Source organism: Carcharhinus amblyrhynchos, unplaced genomic scaffold (assembly GCF_965287045.1).
Source record: "Carcharhinus amblyrhynchos unplaced genomic scaffold, sCarAmb.v2.hapA scaffold_548, whole genome shotgun sequence".
Classification (NCBI taxonomy): domain Eukaryota; kingdom Metazoa; phylum Chordata; class Chondrichthyes; order Carcharhiniformes; family Carcharhinidae; genus Carcharhinus; species Carcharhinus amblyrhynchos.
Genome location: NW_027650288.1, coordinates 22,957 through 35,162, shown reverse-complemented (window position 1 = coordinate 35,162; position 12,206 = coordinate 22,957). Strand labels below are relative to the sequence as shown.

General features: G+C 47.7%; 1 protein-coding gene across 1 annotated transcript; it reads right to left on the bottom strand.

Annotated features, from left to right (window-relative positions):
- Positions 1-78: 78 nt before the first annotated feature.
- Positions 79-11,774, bottom strand: mdp1 (magnesium dependent phosphatase 1). The gene is made up of 6 exons (XM_080184073.1): positions 11,667-11,774; positions 6,850-6,910; positions 6,468-6,578; positions 3,697-3,804; positions 3,054-3,139; positions 79-2,231 (listed from the first exon to the last, which is right to left on the bottom strand). Exons 1-6 carry the CDS (start codon positions 11,701-11,703, stop codon positions 2,137-2,139), a joined length of 498 nt encoding a protein of 165 aa, XP_080040199.1. The 5' UTR covers positions 11,704-11,774; the 3' UTR covers positions 79-2,136.
- Between the last annotated feature and the right edge of the window lie 432 nt (positions 11,775-12,206).

Sequence of the window (12,206 nt, the reverse complement as noted above, 5' to 3'; positions counted from 1 at the left end):
GGTGCAGTTGACTGGAACATATATACCCCCCCCACTGTAACAATAAGATGGCTGGGGGGAGAGGAGATGTGAGTAAGAGGGGCGTAGGGGGCGGGGACATAAATGTCATGGCCGCAAGAGACTTCACAGCCAATGAGGTATATTTTTCAAGTGTGGCCACCATTCTAATGTTGGGAAGGCCAACTCTGTACAGTGTAAGATCCCATCCCATCTGGCGTATATCAAAGTCTTGTTCCCTTCCCTTATTCTCTTCATCACTTCCCCCCCCCCCATTCCGTATCCCTCCCCTGCTCGTAACCATTTAGTACGGCCAATCCACCTAACCTGCACATCTTTAGACTGTGGGAGGAAACCTACGCAGACACAGTAAGAACATGTAAACTCCACGCAGACAGTGACCCAAGTGATCGTTCCTGTATCATGGCGACCAGAATTGAACACACTACTCTTGATTGTGGCCTCACCAAAGTTTTGTGTTGCATCTTTATGACATCCTGAGTCTTGTGCTCAATGCCCCAGCCAACATAAGGACAAGCATGCCATATGCTTTCTTCACCACTATCTACTTCTGTGGCCACTTTCAGAGAATTATAGAACATTACAGCGCAGCACAGGCCCTTCAGCCCTTGATGTTGCACCGACCTGTGAAACCAATCTAAAGCCCATCTAACGTACGCTATTCCAATATCATCCATATATTTATCCAATGACCAGTTAAATGCCCTTAATGTGGGTGAATCCACTACTGTTGTAGGCAGGGCATTCCACACCCTTACCACCCTCTGAGTAAACAACCTACCTCTGACATCTGTCCTATATTTATCACCCCTCAATTTAAAGCTCTGTCCCCTCGTGCTGGCCATCTCCATCCGAGGATAAAGGCTCCCACTATCCACCCTATCTAATCCTCCGATCATCTTATATGCCTCTAAGTCACCCCTTAACCTTCTTCTCTTTAACAAAAACAGCCTCAAGTCCCTCAGCCTTTCCTCGTAATACCTTCCCACCACACCAGGCAACATCCTGGTAAACCTCCTCTGCACCCTTTCCAATGCTTCCACATGTTTCCTATAATGCAGCGACTAGAACTGCAAAACTCCAAGTGCGGCTGCAACATGACCTCGGCTCAAACTCAATCCCTCTACCAATAAAAGCTAACACACCGTAAGCCGCCTTAACAACCCGGGTGCCAATTATGGACTTGAACTCCACGATCCCTCTGAAGAGAATAAACATAAGAACATAGGAGCAGGAGTAGGCCATTCAATAAGATCATGGCTGATCTGAAGTGGATCAGTTCCTCTTTGCCACCTACTCCCCATAACCCTTAATTCCCTTGTCTATCAGAAATCTATCTACCTGTGACTTAAACATATTCAATGAGGTAGCCTCCACCACTTCAACGGGCAGAGAATTCCAAAGATTCACCACCCTTTAAGTGAAGAAGTTCCTCCTCAACTCCGATCCAAACTGCCTGCTCTGCCCCCCCTTATTTTGAGGCTGTGCCCTCTAGTTCTGGTTTCCTTTCTAAGCGGAAAGAATCTCTCTAGCCCCTTCATTATCTTCTAAGTCTCTATAAGGTCCCCCCTCAGCCTTCTGAACTCCAACAAGTACAGGCCCAATCTATTTAATCTCTCCTCATAAGCAAACCCCCTCATCTCTGGTATCAGCCTGGTGAACCTTCTCTGTACTCCCTCCAAGGCCAATATATCCTTTCACAAATAAGGGGGACCAAAACTGCACACACTACTCCAGTTGTGGCCTCACCAGTGCCTTAAAGATTTTGACTGCTGGGCACCTTGACTCCAACATTTTCCACAGCTGAGCAACTTTTTTTTTTTGTTTTTTACTTCAAAATACATACGACAAGTACTGACCCGCTGGGGTCATGACATTTCCAGCACACAAGCAATTCTGCTTTGAGAATGGATGTGGAGATGTTTGATTTGAGGAGGGGAAGGGGGAGAGAGAGAGACAGAGACACTGTTCCAAAACATTTCACATCCCTGAGAGAGGCACCATGGTAAACGGCCGGAAAGTTCAGCAGGGTTTGCACTGTGTTGTCCGGTGCCCGTTTTAAATACAACATTAAAAATCCACATCTTGAGCTACGGCTGGTCCCCTTGACAGCCGGCCTCAGCTTCGAGCGTTCTTCGAGTCCGCAAACCTCTCCAGTCCCTCCTTCAGCAGATTCATAGTCATCCCGTCAGGGACATGGATGCACAGCACACCTAGAAAAGAGGGAGACGAATGTGAGGCAGGACTGAGGGAATGGGGAAGGGAGGAGAGAGATCTTTCCTAGAGAGCTGAGAGAGAACTTGGGACCCATGACTGATGGAGAAATGACAGGGGCGAAGGATATCAGCACTGGTAAGGGAAGGTACCACTGGTGCCTCATGACTTCAATTCCTCGCTTGGGTCACTGTGCGGAGTCTACACATTCTCCCCGTGTCTGCATGGGTTTCCACCCAGAATCCAAAGACATGCTGGTTAGGTGCGTTGGCCATGGTAAATTCTCCCTCAGTGTACCTGAACAGGTGCCAGAGTGTGGCAACTAGAGGATTTTCACAGTAACAACACTACAATGTGAGCCATCTTGTACACTAATAAATAAACTTATAAAGAAGCTAGGTAGTCTTCTCCCTAGGGAGGGAGAGAGAGACTGAGAGATTATGGTGATGGGGACTTGGGAGGGTAGGAGGAGGCCAGTGCAGAGTTTAGCACACTGCGGAATGGCTTATTTTGGTAAATATTCCTAACACTTCCCCAGTGTGTGCTCAGGTTGCTGCGTTGGTTCGGAGGGAGGGGGATGTTGTTCTGTTGGAGTTCACAGGAAAGAATTAAATAATCTCTCGCTTAGTAAAGTTTATCTATTAGTGTCACAAGTCAGTTTACATTAACAATGCAATGAAGTTACACTGAGGCAGAATTTAACACCCGGAATTTAGCACCCGGAGGAAACCCACACAGACAGTGACCCAAGGCCAGGAATCAAACGCAGGTCCCTGGTGCTGTGAGGTAGCAGTGTTCACCACCGTGCCACGCAAATTTACCTAGCTTCCCGACATCCACGATATTCCGCCGCTCATCATCGAAGAATATCATCTCGGAATACTGGAACCCAGTCTGCTGTTTGAGCCTGAATCAGACAGGGAAAAATCCAGAGTGAGTTTACAGTCTGAGGATTCAGGGTAGACCATTATTATTCTTTATTACAGGAAGTAGTTGATGCCTAAACATTGAACGTATTCATGAAGCGGCTGGATAGAGCACTTGGGATCAAAGGTTATGGGCAGAAAGCAGGATTAGGCTATTGAGTTGGACGATCAGCTGTGATCTTGAAGAATAGGGCAGCAGGCTCGAAGGATCAAATGTCCGCCTCCTGCTCTTATACTCTATTTATTTGTGTCACAGGAGTGTTGGAAGTTGGATCGTTTGAAGTATTTAAAGTGGAGGTGGATAAACATTTCATAGAAGCCCTGCAGTGCAGGAGACCTTACAACCCATTAAGTTTGCACCAACAATAATTCCGCAAAGGCCCTATCCCCCTAACCCCATACATTTATCCTGCTAGTCCCCTTGACATTAAGGGGCAATTTAGCATAGCTGATCCACCTAAGGGGTAATTTAGTATTACCAATCCACCTAACCTACACATCTCCTGACTCAGGAGGGCTCAGTCTCACCGGTACTAACCTTCCGAAGTGCGTGACCTTGGACCCTGGGTATATTTCCTTCTGGATGAAATAGGCATCGAGATTGAAGAGGCTCAGGAGCTGATTGGCCCCTGCGACCTCGCCAGTCCTGGGAGAATGGAGAGAAAGGGATGTCAGACAGACACACACACATACATACATACGCAAGTCAGTGCTGAGATACACAGCCATAGAAACTAGGAGGAGGAGGAGGCCGAGGCCATTCAGCCCTTCGAGCCTGCTCCATCATTCATTTTGATTGTAGCTGGTCATTGAATTCAATATCCTGATATCCCCCACTATCCCTTAATCCTTTTAGTCCCAACAGCTATATCTAATTTCTTCCTGAAATCACACAACGTTTTGGCCTCAACTACTTTCTCTGGGAGTGAATTCCACACATTCACCACCCTCTGGGTGAAGAACTTTCTCCTCACCTCAGTCCTAAAAGGTTTACCCCTTATCCTCAAACTATGACCCTCTAGTTCTGGACTCCCCCTACCATCGGGAACATTCTTTCTGAATCTACCCTGTCTAAACCTGTTACAATTTTATAAGTTTCTTTGAAATCCCCTCTCACTCTTCTAAACTCCAGTGAATATAATCCTAACCGACTTAGTCTCTTCTGATATGACAGGAATCAGCCGGGTAAACCTTTGCTGTACTCCCTCTGAAGCAAGGATATTAAAACTGCACACAATACTCCAGGTGTGGCCTCACCAAAGCCCTGTACAATTGCAGCAAAATATCACTATCCCTATACTCAAATCCTGTCATTACGAAGGCCAATATACCATTTGCCTCCTTTATTGCCTGCTGTTCTTGTGCGCTTACTTTCAGCAACTGATGCATGAGGATGCCAAGGTCTCGCTGAGTATCCACCTCTCTGTTTACATCCATCCAAATAATCTGCCTTCCTATTATTGCTACCAAAGTGGATAACTTCACATTTATCCACCTTACACTGCATCTGTCCACGTATACGCTCACACACAGCCTGTCCAAATCAAGCTGAAGTATCTCTGCATCCTCACAGTCCCACCCAACTTTGTATCATCCACAAATTGAGATGATACATCCAGTTCCTTCTTCCAAATATTAATATATAATGTGAGCAATTGGGATCCTAGCACAGATCCCTGTGGAACCCCACTCATCACTGACTGCCAATCAGAAAATGACCAATTTATATCAACTCTTTGCTTCCTGTCTGCTAACCAGCTTTGTATCCATCTCAAGACATTACCCGCAATCCCATGTGCTTTAACTTTACGTATATTCCTTGTGTGGATGTAGCTGTTACTAGGGGGCATAACTATAAGGTACATGGTGGGAGATAGAAGAAGGATGTCCGAGGTAGGTTCTTTACACAGAGAGTGGTTGGGCTGTGGAATGCACTGCCTGCTATGATAGTGGAGTCGGACACTTTAGGAACTTTCAAGCCGTTATTGGATAGGCACATGGAGCACACCAGAATGATAGGGAGTGGGATAGTTTGATCTTGGGTTCGGACATAGCTCGGCACGACACTGAAGGCCGAAAGGCCTGTACTGTGCTGTACTGTTCTTTGTTCAATAATAGTCTTCCATCTGAGACCCTGTCAAAAGCCTTCTGAAAGTCTAACTAAATCACATCCACTGGTTCTCCTCAGTCAACTCCACTGGTTACATCCTCAAGAATTCCAGCGGATTCATCAAGGTCTGATCTCCCGTTTGTAAATCCATGCTGACCTTGTCTGATTATACCACTGCCTTCCAAATGCTGAGTTATAAAATCCTTGAATTAAAAGTTTATTTATTCATGTTGGAGGTGAGCTCACATTAACACTGCAGTGAAGTTGCTGTGAAAATCCTCTAGTTGCCACACTCCGATGGCTGTTCCCTGGTTGGGAGAATTTTGCACGGCCAATGCACCTAACCTGCACATCTTTGGGAGGAAACGGAGCAGCTGGTGGAAACCCACGCAGACATGGGGAGAACATGCAGATTCCACACAGACAGTGATCCAAGCTGGGAATTGAACCCAGGCTGCTGGTGCTGTGAGGCAGCAGCACTAACCACTCTGCCACTCCGGGTATTGAACTCCAACAGCTTCCCCAGCGCCGTTGTTAAGCTCACCGGGCTATAGTTCCCCGTTTACATTGTGGATTTATTCCACAGAATTTCAAGTTAGCAGTTATGTTCGGGGATGGTCGGTGAGTTCGATGAGAGAAGCGAGGACTGGGCTGAACATGTTGAAAGATTGTGGTGTTTACTTTTAGCAAGTGGAACACAAGGTGAGGCGAGGCGAAGCGAAGCAGCACTCGTTCTGCTGAGTTGGTGAGGAATCCAGGGGGAGCTTCCATTGACAGATTTAGCTGCTCAGGTCCAGATTCACCCATAAACCCAAAGCCCTTGCTGGATGGCACTGCTGCCTCACAGGTTCGATTCCCAGCTGGGTGACTGTCTGTGTGCAGTTTGCATGGGTTTCCTCCCACAGTCTGAAAGACGTGCCGATTAGGTATATTGTCTGTGCTAAATTCTCCCTCAGTGTATTCGAACAGGCGTTGGAGTGAGGTGATTATCTCTGCAGTGTTAATGTAAGCCGACTTGTGACATGAATAAATAAACTTCTAAAAAAACTCTTAATGTGCACACTGTGCGATTCTTAAGTCTACTTTGTTGTACATGTCTGGGTTCATGTTCCCTTTGTGTTTCCGGTTTGCATGTGTGCGCGTGTAGTAGAGATCTTGGGAAGGGTGGGGTGTGGGTGTGGGTCGCAGCCTTGACTCACCGGGAGGCAGCTGCCATCTGGATGTTGTCTCTCTTCAGAGTCTGCAGGACTTCAACCACGTCGGGGTACAGTTTGATTTTCCGGCCCACGCTGTCGACAACCTTGCCAGTCCTGGGGAAGTGTCAGGAAGGAGAGACAGAGAGAGAGAGAGAATGAGAGGAAGGAGAGACTGAGTGGGAGGGGTGGGGGGGTGAGGAGGGAATGGCATAAAGAGCAAACGAGGGTGGGGAGGGGAACGGTGGGGAGAGGAGAGGGTGGGGTGGGGAGGGGAGGGAGACAGGCAGCATGGAGGGGTGGGAGGAGGCTGCAAGGAGCAGGGAGAGACGGAGTTAGATGCAGTGAGTGGGGGACAGTGTTGCCAGCTCGTCAGGAACTTCCCTACCTGTCCTTTGTGAATGGAGGATCCACATGGGTGTCCACCCAAAACGGCCAGAGTGTCAAATCTGAGAGGGGAGGGGAGGGGAGGGGGGGATGGGGAGAGGGGAGGGGAGGCGGGGAGGGGAAGTGAGTGAAGGAGTGGTGGGAGAGAAAGAGACAGAGTGAGTGTTAGAGTCAGTTTCCACTTCACTCCCTCAGAACCCACAATCTGTCTATTGATGCGGTTCCTCTGGAACTCATCCAGAGTACTCGCCCTCTTTGTGTAGCATATGGAACAGGAGGAAGTCCATATAAATACATCTATGGCACAGTAGTTAGCACTGCTGGTGAGGTGCACTGGGCCATGCTAAATTCTCCCTCAGTACCCGAACGGGCGCCGGAGTGTGGCAACTAGGGGATTAGGGTGGCACGGTAGCACAGCGGTTAGTACTGCTGCTTCACAGCTCCAGAGACCTGGGTTCGATTCCCAGCTCGGGTCACTGTCTATGTGGAGTTTGCACATTCTCCTCGTGTCTGCATGGGTTTCCTCCCACAGTCCAAAGATGTGCTGGTTAGGTTGACTGGCTATGCTAAAATTGCCCCTTAGTGTCCTGAGATGTGTAGGGCTATGGGGGTAGGGCCTGGGTGGCATTGTGGTCGGTGCAGACTCTTTCTGCACTGTAGGGTTTCTATGATTCACAGTAACTTCACTGCAGTGTTAATGTAAGCCTACTTCTGACACTAATAAATAAACTTTAACCACTCAGCCACAGCAACCAGACTTCAGTCTCTTCGTACCAACCTCACAAAGGAACCAGTTGAAAAAGCCAAATTAGACCAATTGACAACCTGTAAAAGGCCAGCGTAAACATTGGAGCTTTAAAAGGTACCCTGTATAATTAAAATGAAAATGCCACTTTGGGATTTTCATCCTCTGTCATTCCCAGGGGTTGCCAGTCTCTCCTTGTACTTTTTTTCTGAAGATCAAAAGAATTATTTTTGTGAATGTAGCCCAGTCCATTGATCTGGCTACACTTCTCACTGTGTCAGCAAAGCAGTCAGCATAGATCAAGAACCACACGCTCCACGGACATTCTCTCTTCCACCTCCTTCTGTCGGGAGAAAGTGCCCCAAGCACAGTGTTTTGGCTTCAGCTACTTTCTGTGGTAGTGAATTCCATACATTCACCACTCTGTAGGTGAAGAAATTTCTTCTCACTTCAGTTCTAAAAATTTTACCTCGTATCCTATGACTCTTAGTTCTTGACTCCCACACAAAGTCACCCAAGGCCAGAATCAGACCCCGGTCCCTGGTGCTGTTTAAAGTTTATTTATTCATGTCAGAGGGAGGCTTACATTAATATTGCATTGAATTACTGTAAAAATCCCTTAGTCACCACACTCTGGCACCTGTTCAGGTATACTGAGGGAGAATTTAGCATGGCCAGTGCACCTAACCAGCACGTCTTTCTGACTGTGGGAGAAAACAAGAGCACCCAGACGAAACCCATACAGACAGGGGGAGACAGGCCTTTGACAAGGACCCTCATGGCAGATTGGTGCAGAAGGTGAAGTTACATAGGATCAGAGGCGAGCTGGCAAGGTGGATACAAAACTGGTTCGGTCATAGAAGATAGAGGATAGCTCTAGGTATGTTTCTGAATGGAGGGCAGTGACAAGTGGCGTTCCTCAGGGATCAGAGCTGGGACCTTTGCTGTTTGTAATATAAATGAATGATTTGGAGGAAAATGTAACCGGTTGGAGGCAGTTCAAAGGAGGTTCACTAGATTGATTCCAGAAATTAGGGGTTTGTCGTATGAAGGTCTTTGGAACTTAGAAGCATGAGGGGAGATCAAATTGAGGCATGCAAGATGATAAAAGGTATGGATAAAGTAGACGTGAAGCGGATGCTTCCTCTTGTGGGGCATTCTAGGATGAGAGGTCATAGCCTCAGAATAAGGAACAGCAAATTTAGCAGAGTTGAGGAGAAAGTACTTCTCCCAAAGGGTTGTGAATCTGTGGAATTCACTATCCCAAAATGTGGTTGATGCTGGGACAGTGAGTAAATTTATGGAGGAGTTAGACAGATTTTTAATTGGTAATGGGTTGAAAGATTATGAGGGAAGGCAGGAAAATGGAGATGAGAAGCTATGATCGAATGGCAGAGCAGAATCAATGGGCCAAATGGCTGAATTCTGCTCCTAGATCTTATGATCAGCGGTGACAGCTGCTGGTGGGGCCCTGTAACCAAAATGAAACGTCAGAAGGAAACTTCATAGCATCTAGAATTCCTATAATGGAGGAGGAGGCTAGTTGGCCCATTGAGTCTGCACTGACATCAATCACACCCAGGCCCCTATCCCTATATATTTATCTTACTAATCCCCCTGACACAAGGGACAATTTAGCATGGTTAATCCACCTAACCTACACATCTCTGGACACTAAGGGACAATTTGGCCAGTCCACTTAACCAGCACATCTTTGGCCTATGAAAGGAAACCCATGCAGACACAGGGAAAAGGTACAGAGTCTGCACAGAGTGACCCCACTTTGGGAGCTCATGATGCACTTCAGCCCCCCATGGTTCTCACGGATCATCAGTCTTTCTGTATACTCTTTTCAAAATAAAACAATTAATAAAATTAACAAATTAAAAGAGGTTTAACAGCCCGTGGTGGGGCCCTACAACCAAACTAGAATGTCAAAAGGAAACTTACTGAATTAAATCAAAATGTGATTGCTGGGTGGCGGGGGAATGTACACCAGCCCCCCCCACAGTGCCCATCAGGCATGGCAAGCTTCAGAATAAATAATCAAAAAGTAAAAAATAAACCAGAGGAGGTGATAGCCCTGATGGGGCACTGTAACTGCAACAACATTGTCAACGGGAAACTTGACTCACAAAACCAAAATATGAAAAAACAAAGTAAATTACAGCACGGGAACAGGCCCTTCGGCCCTCCAAGCCTGCACCGACCGTGTTGCCCGTGTGATCTAAAGCCCCTACCCTTCCAGGAACTGTATCCCTCTATTCTCATCCTGTTCATGTATTTGTCCAGATGCTCCTTAAAAGTCACTATCATATCTGCTTCCACTACCTTCCCTGGCAGCGAGTTTGAGGCACCTATCAACCTCTCTGTAAAAAAACTTATCGCATACGTCTCCTTAAAACCTGTGCCCCCGAGTAACTGACTCTTCCACCCTGGGACAAAAGCTTTTGGCTATCCACTCTGTCCATGCCTCTCACATTCTTGTAGACCTCTATCAGGTCTCCCTTCAAACCTCCTTCACCCCAGTGAGAACAAACCAAGTTTCTCCAACCTCTCCTCTCATAGTTAATGCCCTCCATACCAGGCAACGTCCTGATAAATCTTTTCTGTACCCTCTCCAAAGCCTCCACATGCTTCCTGATGGTGACGATGCATCATTAGGCCCTGCTTGACCCTTTTTTAACCGAATTAAAGAAAAGTCACTAAATAATTAAACGCAAATCAGAAAGCAGGATCCAGAGGAGGGGCAAGGGTGGTGACAGCCTTAACTAAAAGAAAAGCATCTGTGGTACAGTGGTTAACACTGCTACCTCACAGTGCCAGGGACCCAGGTTTGATTCCCCACTTGGGTGACTGTGTGAAGTTTGCAAGTTACCCCACACATGTCTGCATGGGGCACATTGTTTATTAGTGTCACAAGTGGGCTTACATTAACACTGCAATGAAGTTACTGTGAAAATCCCCTAGTCAACACACTCCAGCGCCTGTTTGGGTGCACTGATGGAGAATTTAGCGTGGCCAACGCACCTAACTAGCACATCTTCCGGAATGTGGGAGGAAACCAGAGCACCCGGAGGAAACCCACACAGACATGGGGAGAATGTGCAAACTTGGCAATAAACAGTGACCCGAGGCGGGAATCAAACCTGGGTTGCTGGTGCTATGAAGGAGTAAATATTAACCACCGTGCTGCCCAAGACAGGCAGGTTAGGTGAATTAAGGGCAGTCTAGTGGTTAGCAGAGAACTCTGATGAGGGTCATTGAAGCATCGGCTCTAGTCTCTCTCCACAGATGCTGTCAGACCTCCTGAGATTTTTCAGCATTTTCTGATTTTGTTTCAGATTCCAGCATCCGCAATATTTTGCATTTAGACTTTTGAATGGAACTACCTCACACTAAGTTGATCTTTCTCTGCACCCTAGCTGTGACTGTAACACCACATTCTGCACCCTCTCCTTTCCATCTCTATGAACAGTATGCTTTGTCTATATAGCACGCAAAACAAAAAATTTCACTGTGACAATAATAAAGCAAAGTCTCTCTCTCTCTAGGCTCTTGACCCTCTCCTCTCCTCCCCAATGTACTCTATGAACAGTATGCTTTGTATAGCACACAAGAAAGAATACTTTTCACTCTAACCCTACATGGGACAATGATAAATCAAACCAAAAGAGCTGCTGGTTAGGTGGATTGACCGTGCTAAATTAGTATTGGTGTAACCAGCAGGATAAATACATAGGGATAGGGGTCTGGGTGGGATTGTCGGTGGTGCTGGCTCAACGGGCCAAACGACCTCCTTCTGCACCATTGGGATTCTGCGATCAAAAGGGGGGGGGGGTGGTGGGGATGGCTTGAGCATCAAGACCTAAACAAACATCAATCCCAGGGTGGGACAGCAATAACATATAGCCAACCCTCCCCCCATACACCAAACACAGCGGTCTCCCTTTATATGTACTCTCCGCACTCCATTAGCCAATTGGCTCGGTGGCTCAATATAATTGACACTGAAGATCTAACAGGTGGGGGAGAATGTGAGAGAGGGAGAAAAGGAAAGAAAGACATCTTACCCAAATCAAATACCACCAGCCTGGGCTTGGCCATCATCAAGCACTGAATGGGGAAGTGAAGAGGAACCGGTTCTGCTTGGTCCTCCCAGTCACCCACAATCCCGTGCCCGGGACGGTCCTCCAGTATCCCAGGGTGCAGTGCCTGCCCAACTTGGGCTCCGCCCCGCTTCCTGACCAAGACTGAGCATGCGCCCTCGCCCGCCAACCGCCTCTCCCTGACCGAGATGGCATCTGGGCATGCGCTCTCTCTGTCTCCGCCCTCGCCTCCCCCTCCGCCCCGGCGGCTGGGCAGAAATCGGAGCATGCGCAGTTGCCGCCCACCCGAAGTCGCGTACACCAACTTTCACCCAAGATCGTGGCTCCTTTACCAAGATGGCATCCGGACATACGTTCTTCCCTCTCCGCCTCAGTTCCCAGATCAAGATGGCGTCGGAGCATGCGCTTTACCTCGCTTGGCTCCCCTCGCCTTCCCTCCTTCACCAAGATGGCCGCTTCCGCCAGGCGGAGGAAGCCTTTGAGGGTCGGACCGCCTCCTGTTTG

What these genes read in the sequence shown, in the direction of transcription:
- mdp1 (XM_080184073.1), bottom strand. Translation starts at nt 11,703, where the DNA reads ATGATGGCCAAGCCCAGGCTGGTGGTATTTGATTTGG. An exon ending in CAGATGGCAGCTGCCTCCCG is followed by an intron (nt 3,805 to 6,467) that starts GTGAGTCAAGGC and finishes CCATTCTCCCAG; the next exon opens with GACTGGCGAGGTCGCAGGGG. An exon ending in AAGGTCACGCACTTCGGAAG is followed by an intron (nt 3,140 to 3,696) that starts GTTAGTACCGGT and finishes TGTCTGATTCAG; the next exon opens with GCTCAAACAGCAGACTGGGT.